Genomic DNA, 23,558 nt, shown 5'->3' with positions numbered 1-23,558 from the left:
TCAACTCAGAGAATTATCAAATATTGACAGAGATTTTCGATTCGTGCTGTATGAAAGTATCGAATGATCTTTACATAAGTCTGTGAATATACAATCTATCGTCGATCAAAGTCTTATAATATCGTCGAAACTTCTTATCAGATCATAAGATATAAATGCAGACGCTTTACTCTATTTATTTCTCTGTTATATATTTATATTTAACGTATTTTATAGAGGTTAAATAAATACAAATACAAAAAGAGCTAGTGATAAGTGCTCTAAACTATAGAGATATTCAGTATTTGTTTGCATATTTTGGAAAAACCTTAGGTAAATATTATGTAATGAAGAAGTATTCATCTCAATTTTATATATTCATTTAAAGTTCAACTAAAATTTGTCTATCAGCCAAGAAATGTTTTTGATTATTGCGACAACCAGCATTAAAGGCTCACTTTTCTAAGAAAACAAATACGCATCTAAATACCCGCACGTTCCAAAGTTGGGCAATCCTTTGATGAGCTGCCCTTATAAAGGATTATGAGCACCACTTGAAGGACACCCAGAATTGTGTTGAGCTAAGTTACCTCTTTCATTATTCCTGCACAATTCGACGCCTCTCTTTTCCGTGTGTTTACACAGCAAAATACAGCCCATATATATTTTCAGTACATCCTGTTAAGATATCGTCAACTCGAGGAAATTACTTAAAAGGATCACGAATTCTTGCCAGCCATCCATGGGCCTCCCCCCTTCAAGATCGTGACTTGTTTATGTTTCAGGCATGACTGCAACTCAACGCCGGCAGAATTTTTCCAAATTTGTTAAAAAGTGTGTAAATTTACGTTCCTATATTCTTCCATTTTTTTTTTGTTTTTTCATCGGTTTTAGGAGGGTGTGTCCCATAAACATAGAGCTCTGCGGTATGTCTGGCTTGAGGGGCGAGTCAAAATCGAGACTTGGCTGCCTAATCGATCTATAGATCGGTTTCCTTTACAGCCTTTTCTGGGGTGATTGCACTCGAGACTCAGTTTTTCCTTTTCCACTTTTGGACAAAAAAATAGAAATAAAACAAGAGTTTTTCTTCTCTTCTCTCGGCACAAAGCAAATGATGTCTTTAGCTATGAACCGGGTTGACTTTTCTATTCTTTTTCTCGCTTTTTTGTGCACTTTAATTGCATTTGTGCAAACAATATAAATCGTATTTTATTGCCCTGGCAATGTAATTTAATTTTTTACGATTTTGCACTCAAATAGCGAAAAGCTTGGGAAATCTTTGTAATCATTTTTTGCTCGAATCATATTAAAATATGCTCCCTATGTAACGGCTGCAAGTTTCATTATCTTTACACTCTGTTTTGCGTGCTCTAATGCACTTTTCCATAGTCTGCCCCACATTTGAGAGCCAAGGCCCCCGAGTTACAATTGGAAAGTGAAACTGTTGTAAAACGGTTGGAAACTGTCTGCGCGGCCGCCCTATATCCAATTTGTCCGACTCTGACATGGCAACAAACACAGGCACACACACGCATACAAACCCAAACACACGCACACAAATAAACAAAATCCAGTTTCAGGTTAAACAAACCGAAGCCAAAACATTTTTATCTACTCATCGTATTCAAGCCAAAAGTACAGCTCCAACCCGGGCTGTAACAACGATGCGCAGGGATTTTTCGCTAAGCCGAATAAAGAATGTTCTTATTGATATACATATGTACATACTTTGTATAAACATTTCAATAATTTTACAGCTAAACACATTTTATATAAATATTTAATAAATTCTTTAAAAAATAGCATGTGTCGCTATCATTAAAAAATTTTACTTCAAGAAGGCTTTCATTGCTTCTATCAAATATTACAAAGCTCATATTAAATTGGGTATGCCGCAGTTTTCCTAGAGCATGAGGAAAACACAACAGCGTGTGCGCTCACTCTGAGCTGCTGCTTTGATCATTTTGAATTCGAGGGTTGCTATGCCGCTGTTAGTAGTACGTTGTATGGCAACGCTGGTGGTTGTTTGACGTTTCCTTTTGTGGTTGTTCTCTTGCGCTCACAACTTCTCGTGCGCTCTCTGACTTTGTGAGACTGAGTCTTTTAACAGTGCAGCACTCAAGCTAGCAAGAGCGTAACTGTCCGCTCTCTGAGCGCAAAGATAAGCGTGTATAAATATCATTTTTAACCGTTTGCTTACGTTCAGTTTTGTTATTCTGCTCGTTGCGCTAGGTCGAAGAGTGCGTTCGCAGTGCGCACTATAAGGCAACCAATGAAATATTCATAAAAAGAAGCAAAATCATTCGAACGCTATTATAAAATATATTTAATATATTACAACTTACGTTGTAAAGCAAAAGAAAAACACTAAACATAAAGTGCAAGCAAGTTGAACGCGTATTTCACAACAGTCGCAACTGAAACTCAACTCGACTCGTCAGTTTCTTCTGTGCCTTGAGTGAGTGGTGTATTTGTACGTGACCAATAAGACAGCAATAATCGACATTTGCCAGTGCAACAAAAAAGCATTTGTTTATATCATATTTCTATACAAATACTTAAAAGTAAAAAAGCAACAAATACGAATTTCACTTTTAAAACGAGTGTCTATAAAGAAAGACGCAAAAAGAACAGCAAGAACGAACGCACACAATCAAACATTTACGCTCAGGCACACCAGACGACGACGAGTTGTGGAGACTCGTGTCGCGTGTAAGTGTGAGTGCGTGTGAGATTGCATGGGAGTGTGTGAGTGAGCTCTCCCCTCTTTTTGCGTTGGGCAGCGAAAACGTACAGGCGAGCACAAAAAACAATTTTAGTTCCCGCCAAAAGTTTGACAGTTTGCTTAGTCGCCAATTCGCAAACAAGTAGAGAACAGTAGACACAGAAAGACTCCCAAAACACACGACAAGAAAAAACAAAAGAACGAATAAAATAAGAAATACATCAAATAAAACACGCATAGAAGGTGCAACAATAACAACAGCATGGTCAGCGCACGAATGCTCCATCCAGTGGTGCTCAGCGAGCTCTGCAAGATGAGCTACAGTCCAGCCAGTCGATTGCAGTCGCCCTGTGTCCGCCAGTTGGACGTCAATCGCATTAAGCGCAATCTGTTTGGTTCAGTGCCGCTAACAGAAAACAACCCGTACGTAAAATATTAGTATATAAAATGTAGTTTCATATATTCTATATCAATATTAATAAACATCATTTCCATTTTTAGTGGCTTCTTTAGCGCTGAGCTGGAGCTTCAGCAGGAACGAGCCTCGCAGAAGTGGGGCTTTGATTTTAGGGCAGATCGCCCGCTGGCCAGCAACGCCAGCTACAACTGGCAGCGCGTTAGTTCGCAGGAGTCGACTTTTGCCCCACAGATGTACACCCTCACCCGCGCCGCTCATGTGCGTCCGGCGGTTGGACCGGCAAGCGATATGGAAGCGTTGCTGAACGATCGGGCAGATCGTGAGAATTCGGCGAATTCCTCGCTGGACGCGAGCACGGACACCGAGTACGACTCGCAGGATGAGTCGCTGAGCTTCAAATGCAGCAGCAGCAGCAGCAGCATCAGTGTGGTCGCCTCCACCTCTGCAGCCGCATTGATCGCCTCCGCCGCCTCCTCCGCCACCGCCACAACCTGCAGCTCGCCCGCGCAGCAACGCAAGCGACAGCTTAAAATCACAGGTGAGTTCCGTTTCCTGCTGCACCCTGTTTATGCTACTACCCTAGCGATCTTCCCTTACCTTCCCAACGTTCTGCTTGATTGCACTTGAACTTTGTTTTTTTGTTGTCCGTTACAAATTCATTTCCCATAACGCTCAATGTCCGCTTATTGAACTCTTTAGTGGGTGAATTCGTTAAATGGGAACTAAGCCCAAACAAGCTGCGTACAGTGCTCACGTTATAATAACTACAGCTGGAAAAAACCCTTGAATACTTATAATTAAATTTAATTTTTTAATTATTTGAAAATAGGGTTTTTTCCAAAAAAAAAAAAAAAAAAAAAAAAAAAGCGAGAGTTCTCTTCAACTTGATCACCTAGGAATGTTTTTGTGCAAGGGATCAACGCACTAAAATTATATAAAACTCACAAATAAGTTGAAAGTCTAAATACTCAGGCATACGATTTATTGTGTACACCGGAAAGTAAAGACTTCTCAGACATAGCATATATGTGTATCCTTAATGCATTCCGAGGTTACTTCATTAATCGTTTTCTGCCATGGGCGCAGCCTTTTTCATTGATTCTCGCGTGGGCGTTGTTCCACCATCCCCAAAATTGAATGCCATAATAACGGGCTCTACCCAATGCGGCTTTAAGGCATATAATTAGTTTTGTTTTATGTGATTTGGTGAAGGGGTTACGATATAGCAGCGCGATCAGCTGCAGCTGTTTTCGAGCTCTGATTCCCCCCAACCGTATACCCTCCCCATCCCCGCTGGCTATCCCTCTGGCTTAGAGTCAATGCACGCAACATCCCTGCGATTGCCCCTGCAACTGAGACTGGGACTGCGACTGCGAATGCGCCTGCGTCGCGGGGGTTGATTTTCAAATAAGATCATTGCATGCGGGTTGCTGTAAATGTTAACAGATGTGCGCGGCTCTGCTTCGATTTGACCTCATTAGAGGCAGCCAAAAGCAGAGGCAGAGGCAGACAGAGAGAGAGAGAGAGTGATAGAGAAAGAGGGAGCGAGGAGGGGGAGCAGTACACAATGCGCCGCCATCAAAGCGCTGCGCTTATCAACAGCCGTTGATTGCTTTTGTATTATAATTTCTGTCTCTCTATTTTTTTAGTGCCACTTGGCACAGTTATTAACATAAAAAAAAAAAACGAAACGAAACGAAAAAGAAATAAGTGTCTGTGCTGGACAGCCCGCATGTATCTAGCCTTGTTGTGGGCATGGCTGTACTTTTGTGCAGCGAAGCCTAGAATCTTGCCCAGTTGGCAGTTGGGCGTGTAATTTATGCAGCTATGCAGCAAGATCGATGCAGCGCGGACTACCTGAGTGCGCCTCTCGTTTTCCTTCTGCGCTCATTCATTTCATTCAGTCGGCTACCCCTGCTGTGGCAGCCAACCCCTGGCCAGCCACGTGCCACGAGCCACAATTCTGAAAAATCAAAATGTGCAAAAACAGGCGGCGCCTGCTGTTATTATTAAGCATCAGACAACAAATGTCGTGACTCATTCATTCACTCGCTAAGGGTAGCAATGCCAGCTGACTCTGATATCCCTGCCTCTATTTGTGTTTTATTTGATTACTAAATGTCTGCCCTTTGTTTCTCTCTTTCAGAGTTCATGAAGGAGCGCAAGCGACTGTCCCAGGCACCCAAGAAACTCTCACCCGCCAAACGTTTGCGCACCAGCTCCGGCAGCAGTAGCAGCAACGCGAACGCCACCTCCGTCGGAAGCCTGCTGAAGCGCACGCGCCACAACTAAAACACACTAAAACATGAACACAAACATCAAACACAACCTACACTTGCAATTTGTAATTTCATTTTTAATTTTTTACAACACTGCAAAGGGCAACATAGGTATTTTTTACAAACACGATACACGAAACGAAACACACCAATACATTTCTATAGAGTACATTTTAAGTAGTTTTCACATTGCATTTTTTTACATATACAAAATTAACTACTCATTTTTGTGCAGTGCAAGGGCGAAAGTTGCGAATATTAACTTATAGTTTAACTAGTTTATATGCCAGTTACTACAACCAGTACTAGTACTAGAACAAAATAGATACTTAGCTTTAGCCAAGTAGCTGAATCGAGCTATATGAAACTTATTAGATTTCTCTAGTGAGAAATGCCATAAACTAAGTGATTAGTTCTTAACAACTACAACAACAACAAAATCAACATTAAGAACAATAAGAAATCGAAATAACGTAAATCTAATCTGTAAAGGAAATCAGAAAATTTTGAGACATCTTTAATGAAAGCCACATTTGAATACCATCCTTAACCATGAATTATCTAATCTACTAACTTAACTAAATTGTAAATCCAATCTGTTAAATTTTACCAGCAACCTACGAGTTCCTTGTAAAATTTGCAATTCAAAACTTGACGTAGTTCTGCCTTCCTTGAAAATTCTTTGTACTCATTTATTTGTTTATAAATCAAAATTTGATTGAATGCAGAGCTATGTTGATTTTTGTTCTTTTTACCAAAGCAATCACTAAAACTCACAATTATAATTATTGTTTAATTGATGATTATAATTGTTTTTGTTTTTGTGGCTGTGACTGTGAACAAAGTCCTTAAATTCGACCAGTGTAATAATATTTATGAATTAAGTTATTTCCTTTGCTAATTTGTGAGCTTTTGCAGATTCCTAATTTGGTATTTGCAAAACTTCATGAATTGGCCATTACACAATTGTAAACTTTATATAAAATTAATTTCTATCCGTTGCCAAATTGTTTGGCAAATGATGAAAGAGATTTTGCTTAACTCTAATGTACAAATGCTATGAATACTATATATATATTCATATATATGTATTCACATATATATATTTATATATATCAACTATTATATAACTAGGCAGAGCCTATATTATTGAATAACACTTACACTGATCATCCTACTTCATAAGTCTAGCATAGAGAAAAAATCCAAAGTATTTATATCTAATGCATATTGTGTTTATAATCCCACTCATACTTCAATAAAACAAGAAAACAAAAACAAACTATCATCCAATATTACGTCTAGAATTATTCATTTTTAATTTTTATGTTATTGTTTTCTTTACACACGTATTTGTTTATACACTATAATATTTAGTCTGTAGTTTAATTTCCTTAAGTTCTTTTGTTTTTTTTTTTAATAAATCTTTGTTTTTCTTTTTGTAATAGATTAATTTTGATTATATTATTACAAGTTCTGCGGAGCTACAAAGAAGTCTTGCTGTGTTTTATATGAACAAGTGCTTGGTCTGTGAATTCGTCAATTGTCACTAGTTTTCGTGCCATATAGATCAGATGGCTTTGCTATGAGTTCGAGATTTTATTTTTGAAGACTGTCTATACTTAAATGTGCTCTTTTGACATACGTTTTGAATCGATTGTGAATTATGAGTGGATTCTATCTATTAGAAGAGACAAATCGCATAGAAATATGATATATTAAACCATATTTTTTTCTCGATAAGATTTTTACGTGGAGTCTTTGTGTAGCTGCTTTTTATACACAATCATGAAATGGAGCATATTGGGTTTCGAACGTTTGGGAGTCAGTCAGCTCGCTTTCTGTAAGATCGTATCATATATTTTTAAAAGTCTCCGACCTTGAAATAATGGATTAGATTAAATGGAAACTTTCTCAGAATTGTATATCATTCTCATGTCTTTTTTTTCAAGTATAGATAGAATGTGAGGGCATGTCATATTTTATGTAAATACGGTTACGTCTACGTAAGGATCAATTTATGTAAGATGTAGAGTTAAGTCTAAAGATGTGGGAGATGTATTACCTGTTTTTCGAAATAGGGCTCAATCGATAAACCCAATACGTAGTGGTTATCGACTATTTAAAACAAAAATCGTCTCTAGCTTTTATATTTTTTGAAATCGACGCGCTCAAATATACGTACAGGGCTATATTTATATATATTGAAATATATTTAATAATAGGTAATGAATATACAATATATTAGTGCATTGATATGATGATGACGATGTGTATTGATCAATAAATTAATATATCAATAACAGTATAAAATTTGATTTGTGTGTGCTCTGCAGGGTGTGTGCCGAATTCAGGATATACCTTAGCCTGACCTACCCAAGACCGATTGAATTTCGATTGAAGTCTTCCATTTAAGTTTTATTTTCAATAAATTAATATCATTTATCACTTACGACAAATACATAAACAATTTGATTCATGCGAACATAGAAATTGACTAACTGTAACTGCGATTAACTAAGTTTGTATTTGTATTTTCCTTAATGATGTTCTCTCATTAGTTGCGATTGATTTTTGAGCTGTTTGTCGAGTTTATAGTACATGAATTATATATAGAATTATATACAGTATTCAGATGGTACCGTCTGTCCACTACTTCCCCGTTGCCTTCTCCTCCAGCTGGGCCTGTATGTGCTTGACGTTCTGTCCGCCGCTGCTGTGGCTGTGGCGCTGGAAGAAGGCATTGATGGAGCTCATGGAGCGGTACTCGAGATTATCGCTAATGTGCCAGTCGACGCTGATGCTCTGATGCCTGCCCACGGGACTGCGTATCTTCGTCTCATTGTACTTCTCCAGCAGATGCAGCAAGCAATCCTTCGTCGTGTTGGCTGCCTCCTCCAGATTCACCGTCTGATGCGTATCCGGCAATCCGATGGGCACGTCGCGACTCATTTGGTTGATGCGAAACTTGGCCCGTCGACTGCTCGCCGACTCCGTGAAGACATGATTGCTTGAGCTGGCACTGGAGCTGTTGCTGTTGCTGGTGCTGATGCTAGAACAGAATTTGGAGCTGCTGGTGCTGGTGCTGCTGCTGGTAGTGCTCTTCTGCACATGGCTCTTGGCATTAGCCGTGCTCATGGTGCTCACTGTAGACTGGCTGCGCAACTGGGATTGGGACCAGCTACTGATGCCATTGCCATTACCATTGCCATTGCTCAGCTTCGGAGTCTCCTCTATGGACTGCTGCAATCGCGCGGACAACGAGCTCACCTTCTGCTGGCCATCAGCGGATCGCACGTGTGTCTGGCTGCTGGAGCTGGAGCTGGCGCTGTGCAGCTGCCCGTGTGAGGTCACGCGGGTGCTGCGCGTGCTGCTCTTCACCTTGTTGGCTTCCTGGGTGATGCTGCTCTCAGTGGTGGTCGAGTTGTTGTTGCTATCGCCCAGCTTGGTGTTGATCTCGGCCAGCATGAGCAGGTGATCGGACAGCTTGCGTATTTCGTCTGCCAGATTGACGCGCTCTCCGGAGCTGCGCCTTCCCAGCAAGTAGGTCGTGTCCGAGTTTCGCCTGTCGAATGTGTGCAAATAGCTCTTCATGCTGCGCCGCTGCTGTGCGCTGCTTTCGCTGCCGGAGAACTCATCGAAGTGCTCGTTGAACAGATGCTGCGGCGTGGGCGTGGCACAGCCAGAAGTGCCCGCTGCACCCACTGCTGGGAAGAGTTTCTCGCGGGACTCATTAATGGGCGTGGTCGCCGCTGAATGGGGACTGTCAGCGCTGGGCTCATTCTCCTCCTCGAGGGCCGCTCCAGCCTCCTGCTCATCGTCCGTCAGCGTCGCTATGGACTCACATGGCGAGGGCGAGCAAACTGTAAAGGCAAAAGGATTTTAGTCTGGAGCAGTTGGGCGACGTAAAGATCCACAAACAAATTAGGTTATTTTTGGGGTTAGGTTTGGACGAATGATTAAATTTGGTATATCCGAATTAGATATATATAGAGGTACATATATACAGAAAATTAGAGCATGCGTATGAGACAGACAGCCCAGTTTGTTAACAGAGAAGTTAATAATGGATTGTACCAACTAGCCCTGATAGACAACACACTGTGCGCAAGGATCGAACTTGAAGAAATGAGCTTTCCACTGGTTTTGTTCTCTTATCTATATAAGATATTATTAAAATTTGTATCTAACAAAGTCTAGAAATATGGTTTGTAATATTAATACAAATATTTGTCTAATATTAAGTTTTGATCTATTGAATTTGTTTCAGTACTACAAAAATGGATTCGCTTTAAGTTTTTAATTCAATTTTGTGTGATTTTTGAAGTAGCTCAAATTTATTACTTTTATAATTTTTTAAGAAATGGTTAATGCTCTTCAATTACTATCAGTACGGGTTAATTACATTATTTAATGAAAGATTTTTCAAATAACAAAATTAAGCTTTGCGAACTCGGATTTCAAATTGAAAAAATTTAGAGCTTTAGCAATTTAAATTGTAAAAATTTGTATATATATAGAAGTATTTTAATAATTTCTTACAGATACGGAACGCAACACAAATAAGCATCATGTTTTGATGAACATTGAACCCGTTGAATGAAATGATATTTTGACTTAAACTTTTGAATTTTGCAGCATTGATCGACAGTTTTTGCTAGATCTTTGATCGATGAGTGGAGCTTACCTTGTCCGATAGTTTTGAATTTGTGGCTACGTGTTGAGCTAAACTTGAACTAGGTTTGGGATAATGTCTTAACTTGTATTCGATATGTTATTGTTTGTTTGCTTTTGGAATGTTTGGATAGTTGTCTGGCTAACGTATTTGAAAGAAAACTTGTAGTATTTGAATTTGAAGTATATTTTGGTATTACTCTTGTCATTGGCTGTCTTTATCACAGTGGCGAAACGCTAAGCAACTTATACAATAAGGCAATTTGGTTAATAGAGGTAGCATCCGATATATGGATGCGCTTAAAGCTACAATTACTTAAAGCCTAAGCCAACAACACTTGAAAGTACTTTGTTGTTGTTGGCATGCTGAATTTCTCTCACACATACAAGTACAACATAATTACAATATAGCTCATTAAAAGTTGATATGTTAACACAAAACACAAATTGATTGCAATATACATAAATAATAATAAAAAGAAAAGTTAAGACTGAGAGGCAGGAGAGCTTTATGAGTGGGCACTCAGCGTGCCCTTCTTTGCGCTTCTCATTAAGCCAACTTGGTCTACATTCAAAGTTAACAGAGAGTGAGAGAGAGAGAGAAACAATTAGTTGGCTGATTTTTGTTTTTGTTGCTCTTTTGTTGTTGTTGTTGTTGTTTTGAAGTTAATTATGTAATTTACAAAATTGGTTGTGATTGCCTCGCCCCCGCTCATTTGCCATGGATGAGCGCATGCCGGTCGCGCTGCCTCTGGGAGCCACCATCGCGGCAGTACTCACCTCGGGACGAGGAGATGCTGTCCGGGCCATGGGGCCGTCGGGGATGCGTGTAGCTGCTCTCATTTAGAGGCGCTATCACGTTGCCCTCGACGTCAAAGACGTACGGACTGTTCGGATGCGTCTCCCAGCGCACTATGAAATTCTTTAAATTATCCTTCGTGGCATCCAGCTCTTTGTTCTGTGAGGAAACATTAGGCAAGCAGAGAATGCTACAGTGCTCGGTGCTTCGCTATTTAGCTAACTTTCTGTTTACCTCTAGCTCATGTGTTTTGCACAGCTGCGCCAGGTCTTCGCTGTCCTCGTCCTGTTCCGTCGCCTCGCCCTCATCCTCATCCTCGTCTCCATCAACATCCGCATCCTCGATTGTTTCCGTTGAATCCTCAGAAGACTCCGAGGCTAACGTTGTGGGCGACTCTGACTTCAGTCGCGTCTTGCTGCTCACTGAGTCGCTCTTGCTAACTGTTGTTTCAGCTCCTGCTGCTGCTCCTGCTGCTGCTGCTCTTGCTGCTGTGGATGCTGTTCTCTTGAGGGGCGTGGCGGGGGGATGCTGCTGCAGCCATTTGTGTTTCACACAATCGGCGGCTGTCATGCGGGTGCTGTGGGGCATTTGGTTGATTAAAAGAGCGAGTGCTGGTTGAGTGGCCCGGTTATGGGCTAGACAACTAATTAACAAAAAACCCACCTCAAGTCCTTGACTAGGAGCTTCGATATGAAATCCAGGCACTCCGGGGATATGCCATTAAAGCATTCATCCTCAAAATCGTATTTTGCAATGGTTACATTTGACATTGTTTCAATGTCGTTCTCGCCCATGAAAGGCGACAGACCAGATATGCTGCAATTGTTTTTATTGTTCCACGTGTGTGTGTGTGTGTGTGGGGGTGTGGCAAAGTCAATAAACATGAAATGTAAAAGCAGAGCACACAAAATAAATAAATACATAAAAAAAACACACTTACACACACACACACACATAGCAGCATTTAATTAACTAAATTAAATTGGCGTCGAGCGAGTTTTCTTGTTTAGTTATTTGTGTCTTTGGCAGGGGGGATTGGTATACCTTGGCGGTTTGCCTCGAACACCTTCCCAAACAGTTGTAAGACTTTGATTATTTAATTCCTGACTGCCGCAATTTTCACAGATTTTTAATTAGTTTACTTTGCTCACTCGAGCAACGCCAATGCAAACCCCAACCCCGCACTCAGTCCTCAAGCTAGCTTTGATTAAATTTTCAAGTGTCATATTCTTGAAGCAACACTGCGCTACATGAAAAGGTAATACAGCATAGAAGAATGCATTGTATTGGAATATAAACTGTAGTAATTAATTTGGAAATAAATCAACCAAATTAATTACTCTAAAGAGTTTATATTCCAATGCAATGCACTCTTCTATGCTTTGATAGGTTTTCAAAATATTCAAGACTTACACTTTTTGAAGTCAAATTTATAAATTCATTTATAAATTCTTTCACATAAATTGCCTATACTAAATATATTTATCTTATAGAAAAATGAATAAATAGAAGCTAGAAGTAAAGCTCATCTCAAATATTGATAATAGAAAATGTAATAATTCTGAAATTCAGTTCCCAAATTTAGTTGTCAATTGGTTTCTATAAAATTTTAAATTAATTGAAGACTTTTCTGGAATTTAAATCACTGCTGTGTAGTGTAATGAAGTTTTTATTCGAATATCTCGACACCAAATACTTACAGCACATAGCAAATGACGCCAACGCTCCACATATCAGTGCCGTAGGAGATGCAGTCAAAGTTTACCACTTCGGGCGCCACAAACTCAGGTGTGCCAAAGAGAACCTGAAAGAGTGGTATGCTATATAGATACCCTGTATAAACAGCAATCAACTGAAACTCACTCGCAGGCGCTTATCGGGATCGAATTTGCGTGCCAGTCCAAAGTCAATGATCTTGATGCGATTTCCCTTTTGTGACAGTACCAAGATATTCTCGGGCTTCAAGTCGAGGTGGATGATGCCATTGCCGTGTATAAAGGCCATGGCCTCGCACACCTGGCGTATGAAGACTCGGCACACGCGCTCTGTGAGAACAAACTCATCGTCCACAACACGATCGAAGAGCTCGCCGCCTTCAATGCTAAGAAGTCAAGAGGTGAACACCATTCAAGAAGTCAATAGGTGAACACAATTGAGAGGTTTTTAAATGTGTTATAGAGAATATATAGATATACACAACAATAAAGGATAGAACATACAACAAGCATGCAGCTAAAGCCAAGACCACAGTTAAAGCAGCTAATTTAACTCCCATTTAAGTGCTAAGTTTTAGACTCATTTCAGTTGGCTTACCTGCCCCGGTATAAGTCTATTTATGTTATTTACAAGAACTACGCATTGTCTGACATAACACGAAAATCAGATAATACATGAACATCAACCTACGAGGAGAAAGTAAAGTGCAGCAACTGAACTGCAAGGCATTCCACATTTGCTGAGAAAAGGAAATGGAAAATGCTATGCAATGAAAATTTCGTTTATCTTATGTCAGTTCCTGCAATTTACTTCAAAGTGCTACATCTACGTGATTTGTTGTAATCTACTTGCATTGGATATATATATGAATTGGATATTGGATATGCTTATATGAATTATATGTGAATTCGTATACTAGACACTCAGAGATTTGATTGGTTGCTTTATAAAATTGCGATATATAATGTCATAAAGTCAGGTAGAGTCTCTTAGCATATATTGTTTTTATTTAAAGAGAGTTTTTTAAACTTCTTGAAGTTTTAAAACTTTGGTGTAGAAAAAGACTTAAAGAATTTATTATTGAATGGATATAAGATTTGCCCATACGTCTTTCATATATGATTTTAATTTAATTTATAAATATGAAAATTGTAAATTGTTAGTTTAATTAATTAACTACTTTATTATTTTTAATATAATATGGATAATTTCCCGCATTTTAATCGAGCATACTCGATACCATTTTACTCATGTATTCTTCAAAGACGGCAATTTTATTAAGATCAGCTTTTCAAACTGGAGTTTTTATACCCTGAACCCATTGAAAATGGGAAATCAGGGTATAATGGTTTTGTGAAAAAGTATGTAACGGGCAGAAGGAGGCGTGGCAGACCCCACAAAGTATATATATTCTTGATCAGCGCGACAAGCTGAGTCGATATAGCCATGTCCGTCTGTCCGTCCGTCCGTCCGTCCGTCCGTCCGTCCGTATGAGTGCGTCGATCTCAGAAGTTACAAAAGCTAGAGAGCTGAAATTTGGCATGCATACTCGTGTGTACCATACGCAGTACGAGTTTGCTTTATTTTTTCGATAAATCGTCCGATAACTTTTTTATCGAGAATAATCGAAAAATTGATTTTGTTTTTTTAACCTAATTTAAACACTTTTAGACCTGGAGTCTTCAAATTTTCGTTGTATATAAAGTTAATCGATACAAAGATTTTGTAATTTACAAATTTTGGATACCACGCCCCCTTTTCCCCCAATTTGTAAAAAACGCATTTCAAGTACTAGAGACTTGTGCTTTGGAATGTACACACATATTCACCATATGATTACACTCTAAAAGTTTCATTAAGATCGTATGTCTACAAAAGAAATTATTCAACAAATAAACTCTCATAATATTGCCCACACTGCAGCGCAGCCCAAGCGCAGTCGCTGCTTACTGCGCAGTTAGCAGAGCGCAGGCTTATGCATGCGTGTGGATGCATGTGTATGTATGTGTGCATAAAATAAGTCCAGAATGATTAGAATATCAGCTTGGAGGGTTCAGGGTATCTCCTAGTCGAGCAGTCTCGACTGGAGCCTTCTTACTTGTTAGAGTTGGAGTACTGCTTTTTATTCGCTTACTCTCTGTAAATTACTGAATAAATCCATGTTTTCCCATTGTATTGTCATATTTATGAATCTCTATGTCCCTGTAAATTGCTTTTGTAGTGAAGCCAAGAAGAAAACGTCTTGATTAGTGCTCGAAAATGTACATTTTCCACATTTGCCATTTTACCTTTGATTTTAATTTAACATTAACTCGATAGAAGTATTTTGTACATATTAATTGATACATTTATAGTGTTAATACTTTCTTATGCTATTTCATTTAGCCCAACCAATCTCCGGTTTATTTATCCACCAGTCTATACATATTCAAAATTGCCTGCCTACAGAATATGTATTTCCCTTTCTTAGAATCAAGAGATGAAACATTTAACAATTGTTTGCCCGTATTTGGATTATATCTGTCTCAAATATCGTTATTCATATGCATCAAACACATTTGTTTGCAGGGTAAATAAAAAATGCAGTTAAATACTTTAAAGCTTGCCCTTTACTCGACACTGGCAATAAACTAAATTCACTTTTACGAGTTTTCATTCAATTTGAAAAGACAAAAAAAAAAAAAAAAAAAAAGAAGAAGGAAAATAAAGCATTTAAAAGCTAAAGTCAATCGGCTTATTTGTGAAATTTTCCAACTGCAATTCTCATGTGGAGTAATCGATGTGACTTATATGACTTTTATGCAGCTGCAGAATATATATTTTTGTCAGTTGACATAAAATATGAAATATGAATTATTTACAGAGCAAAAGGGACAAGTGAAAAAGCGCCATGGCAATGCCAGAAATTCAAATAAATATTATTGTTTGTGGAAATAAACTGCAATTTTAATTAGCAAAGCAAATGGACAATTTACAAAACCAGTTTGCAGTTTGCAGTTTGTCAAGGATTTTTGTCTTGGCACAAATATGTTTGCTGCATTTTATGAATATGCAAAGCGACGAAACAACTTGCGCAAGTAAACAATTAAGACTCCCACACAAAACAACAACAATCAGAACTGTCAGCATTGTTGTCGACTGTAGAACAGGATAGCAGAACAGAACAACACACTCCCAGCCATGGAAATGCATTTCAAAAGTAAAAAGTCAAGTGAGCTGCACAAAAGACTCGTAACTTTATTGTCTTTTTGGCTCTGCAAGTGTTGCCGTTTTATTTCTGTGGCGAAAAGGTGCCCACTCCAGGCGAATGGGTCAAGGCCATGGCTTAATCAGTACACCTTTGCCTGACTCAAATGGCTTTATCGCCCATAGAAAATGGCCCGCCTACGTTTTTATTAGAGACCAAATATGGGATACAGCTAAATGTGACAAAGTTTTGTTTTCTTATCGAATATTGAATACCCTTAAAGTTTAATTATGGACAATTATAATATGTAAGCCCCATCTAAATATCATCAAAAAACAAAACAGAACCTACAGCTATATTATTTACTAAAGCACATGAGCTATACAGTTTATGAATATATCGCAAAATTCAAGTGCATCCAAATTCAAGTTTATAAATGTTGCTGATGCATCTTTTTGATTCATTTTTATTCCAAATATAAAATATCTCCAACCGAATAAGTGCAAATAAAAGAATTTTAATAGATGTAATTGCTAGTTTCACTCATATGTGTTTCCCGATCCTCTTGTTTGTTTTTTCTTTATTTTTATTTCTTGCTTTGTCTTGGTCCCATTCACTAAGATGTTCGTATCTCTTTTCTTTAAGTTTTAATTTTTAAAAGATTTTTAAAATAGGCCTTTTCGTTTTATTTTTTAGGTTATGTAATACATATTTGTATATGTTTTTGTTTTATCTTCTTTGATTTTAATTCTTAAAGTATTCACTTGGACTTTGTAATATCTACATATATCTTAATAAAGATCGTTACTTAATAAACTAACTTATTGATCGATTACCAAACATAGAAAGACGTATGTGTGCGAATTCGTATTACAATATTGTCAAACTTTAGAGACTTTTTAGAGGTCAGACAGAAAAGACTCTGTTGTACCTACCGATAAAAAATTCTAATTTCGTGAACTTCCTTGTGGGTGTGTTACACATTAACTGATAAGAGTGCAATGCTCCTTATCAGAGCACTGAATACATTTCTAGAACAAGGAAGTGCGATAACCTGTTGCTTAAGGTTTTCTTTCTGAGTGTGCCCAAAAAAAGAAAGAATAAGAAAGAAAGAGAAAAGCATGGTAAAACTTTTATAGTTGTGCGGTGCGTGTGTGTGTGCATGTGCATGCGCGTATCGGTGTGTGTGTGTGAAAGAAGTTTACTAGTTTACGATAATGTGCGTACGTGTAAATCGTATTTTATGCACATTTCCCGCTGATTGCGAGATATTGTGTTCCACAACAATGTAACAACAACAATAGAATAGAACATTTAACAAACAAAAAGAGACCAACAAAAGTTATGAAGATGTTGTCAAAGTAGTTTGCCATCAAGGGCAACAGAATACACACAAACACACACACACAGAGAGACGGACTCCACAATAGTAAAGACAACAACAACAATAATATGAAATCAACATATTCTTCAACATGAATATAGAGTTTCTACTATATAGCAACTGTATATATAGAGAGAGTTGCGTGTTCGTTGGGGCCTTACAGTTCCAGGACGACGCACATCATTTTCTGATATTCGTATGCAGCATACAATTGTATAATGAGATGATGTTGCAATGAATTCATAATCTCCACTTCCCGCTCCACGTTCCGCTTGTCCTCGCGCTTCGGTATGGGCACGAATTTGGCTGCCAATAGGAGGCCGGTGGCCTTCTCTCTGCACTTGTACACTGTGCCGAATTTACCACTGAGAATTGGGTAGTATATGATTAGCATTTCATTCCACTGTTTGAGGAGCGCTCTCTGAAACACTGGGCTCCAAGCCGTACTCACCGTCCCACCTCGCCGAGCACGTCGTACAATTTATGGGCGTCCACATTGCGGTTTATGGTCACATCGCGCATTGGAAAAGCGGGCTCCAGTACTGTGGAAAAGCAGTGCGAAAAAGAAAAGTGAGTGCTAGATTCAAGTAACTGTGCTTAGGGCTAAGAATAATGTAATGCTTAAAGTAAGAAATATCAATTTTGCACTCCGCCCGAGGGACGAGACACGAAGATTAAACCATTTGAATTTCATGGACCAATTTAATGAAAGCCTTTCTATACAAAACATAAACATTTAGTTCTTTCGACTTATTTTTCTTTTGTTCACCCATAAATACATTCCAATTTCTGTTGTCAATTTTACTCTTTCCCTGATTTGTGATTTTCTGTCTTATGCGAGCCACTTGCAGCTCAGCAAGTCTGTTTTGTTATTATTTTGTTCAACTGCATGACCTCTCTATGCGCTTCTCACGCTGTCATGCTCATGTCTGCCAGATAGTCGGAAAAGGCTTAAACCGAATAAATTGAACTTCACTTCAGCATGTATTCGACTACTGAGAAGCTCTCTTGAAATATGGCATTCAATCATTTTCATTGTGCGCCCATATGAAATGCATTTAATATCGGGTATTATGGGGCTGCCTGCCTTGCCTGCTCTTTCTGCAAACTTTTTTTGCTTGTCACATATTTCGCAACATATTGCAGACAATTTGTTGTTATATTTTTTCGTCTTTTGTTATGTTTCTTATTCAAAAGGAAACCCTTTTCAAAATTTATTTGCTGTTGCTGCTACTGCTACTTTTACTGCTGTTGTTGTTGTCGCTGCTGTTGTTGTTGTATCTACAAGTTGCCAAACAAATAAAAATGACTTCATTGAATTGAATTCTGCAGCCAAGGGACATGAGACATAACCGCAGGCAAAATAAAAAAATAAAAAAGAAAACAGGACGACAACAACGATGACTAACGGGAAATACACAAGCACATATACACAGGCATACATGTATGTGTGTGAGTGTCCCCAAACATGTTAGTACTGTTAGGTGTGCCTATTGAAAGAACTATTTTTGTTGTATGTATATACCCTGTAGCCCTAGGGCATTATAAAGCTATAAATCTGATGGCGTCATAGGCCCAAGTAGAAATTTTGTGAAATAAATAATATATATATTTTGTTATTGGTATTTATTATAGACTTTTGTTTATTTACAAACAATACTAAAATTTAGATTTAATATATACCCACATAGTTCAAAAATAAAAAAACAAAATTTAAAAAAAATTTTTCAATCTTCTAATTAAAAACTTAACAAACCTCAAAAGAACATGAAATCTGAATTTTTTATCTTTACACTGAAGCTATTTTACATTAATTTTGCCATTTAATATATTACAAAATATAATTTAAAAAAATTGAATATACATTTATATGTGTATATCATTAAATAATTCATTTATTTTGTTTTTAAATTTTTGAGTCTTTGATTATTTAAAATACTGTATTTTAATTTTATAAACTCTTAAAATATGAAATATGGAACATCATTTCATATGTAAAATTCGAAAAGGTTTTTTTTTTTTTTTAATATTAGCTCTATTAAATATGTAATTCTGTAATTACTGACTAGACTTGAGTTTTCTATATAAAAATATAAAATACGTACATTTTCATATACTTTACATATTAAAATATTTCAAATACAAATTCAACAACAATTAACTTATTAAATTCAGTGCAGGGTAATTCGTAGTCACGCTTTGCTAGCTCTTTGGCTTGCAGTTTATTTTTCTATACATATATATTTCCTTTTAAATATTTTTCTATCAAACATAAGCAGTCCAAATTGACATTTGGTCGCAGTGAACGACCCTCTTTAGAAGTTTAGCCAAAAGCTTGAGCAGAAATCGGTTTGAATTTTGCTATTTAAATTATTGATAAAAAAATGTGCACACGAGGAGAGCTCCTTCTCTATTTCGCTCTCTCTCTCCCTCTGTCTGTCTCTTTCACGCTGTCTTTCTAACTCTAGCTTGCTCTGAGTGTGTTGTTTGTTCTAAGCATTCGAGATGCACTCATAAACGCTGCCAACTGGAAGAGTTTGGATGCTGTCTGCTCTATTAATATGCAAATGGCGCATATAAGTATGCTACGAAATGCACGATAAATCTTTAAAATCAAAGGCGAGCCCATAACGGTGCATGACTGCACGTGTGTGTGTGTGCGTGTATTTGCTCTAGTGTGTGTGTGTGTGTGTGTGAATTGAAACGTCAGTCGTGGAGCGAGCAGCGGGCAACGGGAAGCTGCGAAGTGCATCTTGCGCAAAAACTTGGCAAATTCAAAGTGAAAGTTGAATAGAGGCATGTGTGCATGTGAGCATGTGCTCGCATGCGTGTGTGTGTATGTGTTTGTGCAATGCTATTTGTGTGCAGTGAGGCACTTGTGCGTGTGCAGCGATTGCTGCAACTTGACGCCATCTCAACAACTGCTATCTGCTGCTCTAGGGCTGTGTTTGTGCTCCCTAAACGGCTTTTTGGCGCAAAATTTATGCATGCCTGCTGCAAATTTTCAGTGTGTGTGTGTGTGTGTGTGTGTGTGTGCGTCTTTTGAGTGCACTTTGCCAATAATGCGCACAATTTAAGTTGAAGCAAACACGCCCAGTGCAATTGGAATTGCAGCCGCCTGCTACTCGTTAGATCAGCGAGACATATTCAATTCGCATTCAAAACTTGGCCAGAAGTTCAGGTAATAGCAAAAAGGAAATCTATAATTTTTTTGTTTTTTTTTTTTGTTAACATAATTTATGAGCAGACGCTGGGCAAATCAAATATTTTCATAAATTGCATGCGTGGCAGACAGAGCCCGCACATATTTTATCCACAAAAACAAACTTAAATACACATGTGAGAGCACTCTCTCACACAATCACAATCACAAACACACACACAGACACCCACTCACACACAGTCGCGCAGGTAACACATTCATTTCCGGTTTTGAGCTCATGAATAAATGAATTTATATCGACTATGGATGGCAGTTGAACTGCAGCGCATACTTTGCAGCGCTTATCCTGGCATATCCTAGCTGCCTCCTTCCACTGCTCAGTTTCGCATGCTCTCTGGCTCTCTCGTTGCAGCTCTTGTGATTTTAGCTCGAAACTTGTTTGTGCCTCGAATCGAATTGGATTTGAGCTTGGATATTCGATACGTAATGCTGCTTAGCACAGAGCCTCGAGCTCTGGCCATCGTCGTGCACAAATGCGTTTATAAACACAGCCAAATGGAGTCGAGTGGAGCCTTATTAGATGCCAGGCATCTGCCATTGAGCCAGGTTAAGGCTATGAATAAACAAGTGGGCTCGTGCCGCTTGCAGTCAAGTCCAACGATTTCCAGCTCTATGAAAGTGTGCTTTTATTCCTGCTAATTATTTGCCTATGCAAGCGGGTGACAAAGCAAAAGCAAACATTTCATATATCTTTTCAGCAATTCTAAGAAAATAATAATTTATATCAGCACTTTAGCTCAAAAACCCAACAGGTTTTGGCCAAATCATTTCTCCCTTTATTAAACCCGGCTTAAACTAAAGAAAGCAAATTTGAAAGGAAGTTCACAATCTGATAGAAAGCAGCAAAGTGGCTTTCCTAAAGTGACTATCCTATCAACTTTTCAATAAACACAGTAAAATATTTTAAATTTCAATCTGTAAATCAAATAAAAATAACTTTCAAAAGGGCAACTAATTTGATTGAGCTCGAGTTCAAGTGGCAAATGGCAGACAGCTCTTAACTGATCCATTTAATATAATCTGAAATGGCCCACCTTAAAGCCACGACCACAACCATGAGCATAGCCACGCCCCCATCGTGGTACTGATAAAGTGCCACTCGTTGCAATTTCACCCGACTCAAAAAACTTTGCCAAGTTAATTTATGCACAATATCAAAAGCGCATTTCGAGAGGGCGATTGTGAAATGCCTCGAGAGTGTGAATGGGCTAGGGGTGGTATTAAGAGAGAGCATATATATAGTATATAACAGATAATATATAGTATATAGTGTATTTGCCAGCACTCTCATTCAATTGAGTGCTGTTCGCAGATAGCTAAACGGGAGGGATTTTTTTTCTGGTTTTTGTTTGTGCCAACGCCGGCAATTTTGGTGATATGAAAATCAGCAGTTTTTCCTTTGAATTCGCAAAGACTTCGCAGTCGCTATGCGCTTTTCTTTTGTGCATTTTGGCAACTGCTGACAGTCTAGACGAGTCGACATTCATTATCGTAAATTTCGAATTTTTATGGCAATTTAAAATTGGTTGAAATTAATGAAACATTTCATGCTTCCCTTTAATGGCAGCGACTCGTTGTACAACAAATTGTACAGGAAATTTTAAACTGTTGCACATCAATATGATAACGATGCACACACACACCCACATCCACACACACACACAGCAACATTCGCACACACCCGCAAAAAACAATATTAATGTGTCGCATTATGCATACGCCGGGTACGCAGCAAACACAAAAAAGTCGGTTGTTTTTTATTCAGCGAACGCGTTGGCATTTTAATATGTGCGTTAAAAAGTTTGTATCCTGGTGGCAGCGGGACGAATTCGTATGTGGTTTATAGGTTTTTAATAACACTTTTTATACGTCTGCCAGCCGCAGAGCACAACAAATCCACGACTTAAATGCTTTACTTCGCAGCTCGACCCGCTGGCCGCTACCCCAAAGCAATAAGCCAAAGTATGTCAAGCATTTAATGGCCAGGCATATAAATCCAAAACACGGCATATTTACACAAAGATTAAGCAAGTTTTATTCTCATATAGAGGTTGATGTCAAACAAGTACAGCGCCAAGACCACCCAAAGATGTTCTCAAAAATAATTCCGTTGCCTGTTTCAGCGTTGCAATGTGAGCAAAGAGAGATTATGAAATAAACATGTTTAAAAACTAAGCTTTATACATATGTATATCATACCCAATGTTAGTTTGTGCTTTAAATATTATTTTTTATTCTAAAATTCCTTATTATTTCTTTAGAAATTCGAATATCAAATAATTGTTTTAAAACTAACATATCTATAAATACTAAATAGTTTGATAATATTAATATATAATAAATATAAATTTATACGATTTTTATTCTTCAAAAAAGTGATTATTCAGAAAAATAAATATAGCTATATTATTTAATTTTTTAATATTTGTTTTTTTATTTTTTTTATTTTTTTTTATTTTTTGATTTTATTTAATTTTAATTTTAATTATTATCTTTACAAAATGAATGACTTCAAGAAATTTTGTTCATCATTTGTTTTCATTTCTGTTGTAAAGTTTTCATTCAATTTCTAAAAAATATTATTTACCATTTTATTGTATATTAGCTATTTATATTCGAATTGTGTCAATAATCCAAACATTCAAATTCTTATTTCTGTTTGAGTTTTATATTTCTATCAAAGTTCAGTTTAGTTTTTTCATTTTATGTATTTAAGTATAAGAAAATGTTTTATGAGAACGTTCTCAATTCTTGGAATTTCAGCTTAAATATGTTTTTGTCAGCTTTGGCCCAGACTAACAAATAATAACTGACATTGCAGTTGACTAATGGCGAAAAGCATATGACAAACGACCGAAAAAAAAATAAAAAAACTGCTGAAAATTTGTAAGAGTGTCTGTGTGTGTGTATGTGTGCGCCGTTGTAGTTGTGCTAATAGTTGTTGCTATTATTATTGTAGCTGTAGCTGTTACTGACTGGTTCATGCACTTTAATCAGCCTAAGTGCTGGCAAAGGAGAGAGTCAGAGTCAGAGTCAGAGCCAGAGTTGGGTAAAAAAGTAACGTGTAACACGGCGAAAGGGAAAAATTAAAAATGGTAAAACTTTGCTCGTTTGCTGCTCTGATGGTCGCTGTGACTGCGACTGTGACTGCGACTGCGACTGCGACTGCGACTG

The 23,558-nt window shown here is 37.9% G+C and overlaps 2 protein-coding genes across 2 annotated transcripts in view; one reads left to right on the top strand and one right to left on the bottom strand.

The window, feature by feature from the left end:
- The first annotated feature begins 2,177 nt into the window (after positions 1–2,177).
- Positions 2,178–6,694, top strand: LOC6580942. The gene is made up of 3 exons (XM_002006701.4): positions 2,178–3,127; positions 3,206–3,660; positions 5,269–6,694. The coding sequence occupies exons 1-3, from the start codon at positions 2,967–2,969 to the stop codon at positions 5,412–5,414; spliced, it is 762 nt and encodes a 253-aa protein (XP_002006737.1). The 5' UTR covers positions 2,178–2,966; the 3' UTR covers positions 5,415–6,694.
- A 1,112-nt stretch (positions 6,695–7,806) lies between these two features.
- Positions 7,807–23,558, bottom strand: part of LOC6580940 (serine/threonine-protein kinase dst1) — a 30,966-nt gene continuing 15,214 nt past the window's right edge. The window contains exons 2-9 of the mRNA XM_002006699.4: positions 17,613–17,703; positions 17,323–17,526; positions 12,738–12,975; positions 12,575–12,678; positions 11,538–11,690; positions 11,109–11,451; positions 10,856–11,033; positions 7,807–9,264 (exon numbers count right to left, since the gene is read on the bottom strand). Of these exons, the coding sequence (XP_002006735.2) occupies positions 8,054–9,264; positions 10,856–11,033; positions 11,109–11,451; positions 11,538–11,690; positions 12,575–12,678; positions 12,738–12,975; positions 17,323–17,526; positions 17,613–17,703 (2,522 nt within the window). The 3' untranslated portion in view covers positions 7,807–8,053. The remainder of the gene's footprint in view (positions 9,265–10,855; positions 11,034–11,108; positions 11,452–11,537; positions 11,691–12,574; positions 12,679–12,737; positions 12,976–17,322; positions 17,527–17,612; positions 17,704–23,558) is intronic.

Source organism: Drosophila mojavensis, unplaced genomic scaffold (assembly GCF_018153725.1).
Source record: "Drosophila mojavensis isolate 15081-1352.22 unplaced genomic scaffold, ASM1815372v1 contig_81, whole genome shotgun sequence".
NCBI classification, from domain to species: domain Eukaryota; kingdom Metazoa; phylum Arthropoda; class Insecta; order Diptera; family Drosophilidae; genus Drosophila; species Drosophila mojavensis.
The sequence above is the reverse complement of the archived record's forward strand: the minus strand, read 5'-3'. Positions and strand labels throughout refer to the sequence as shown.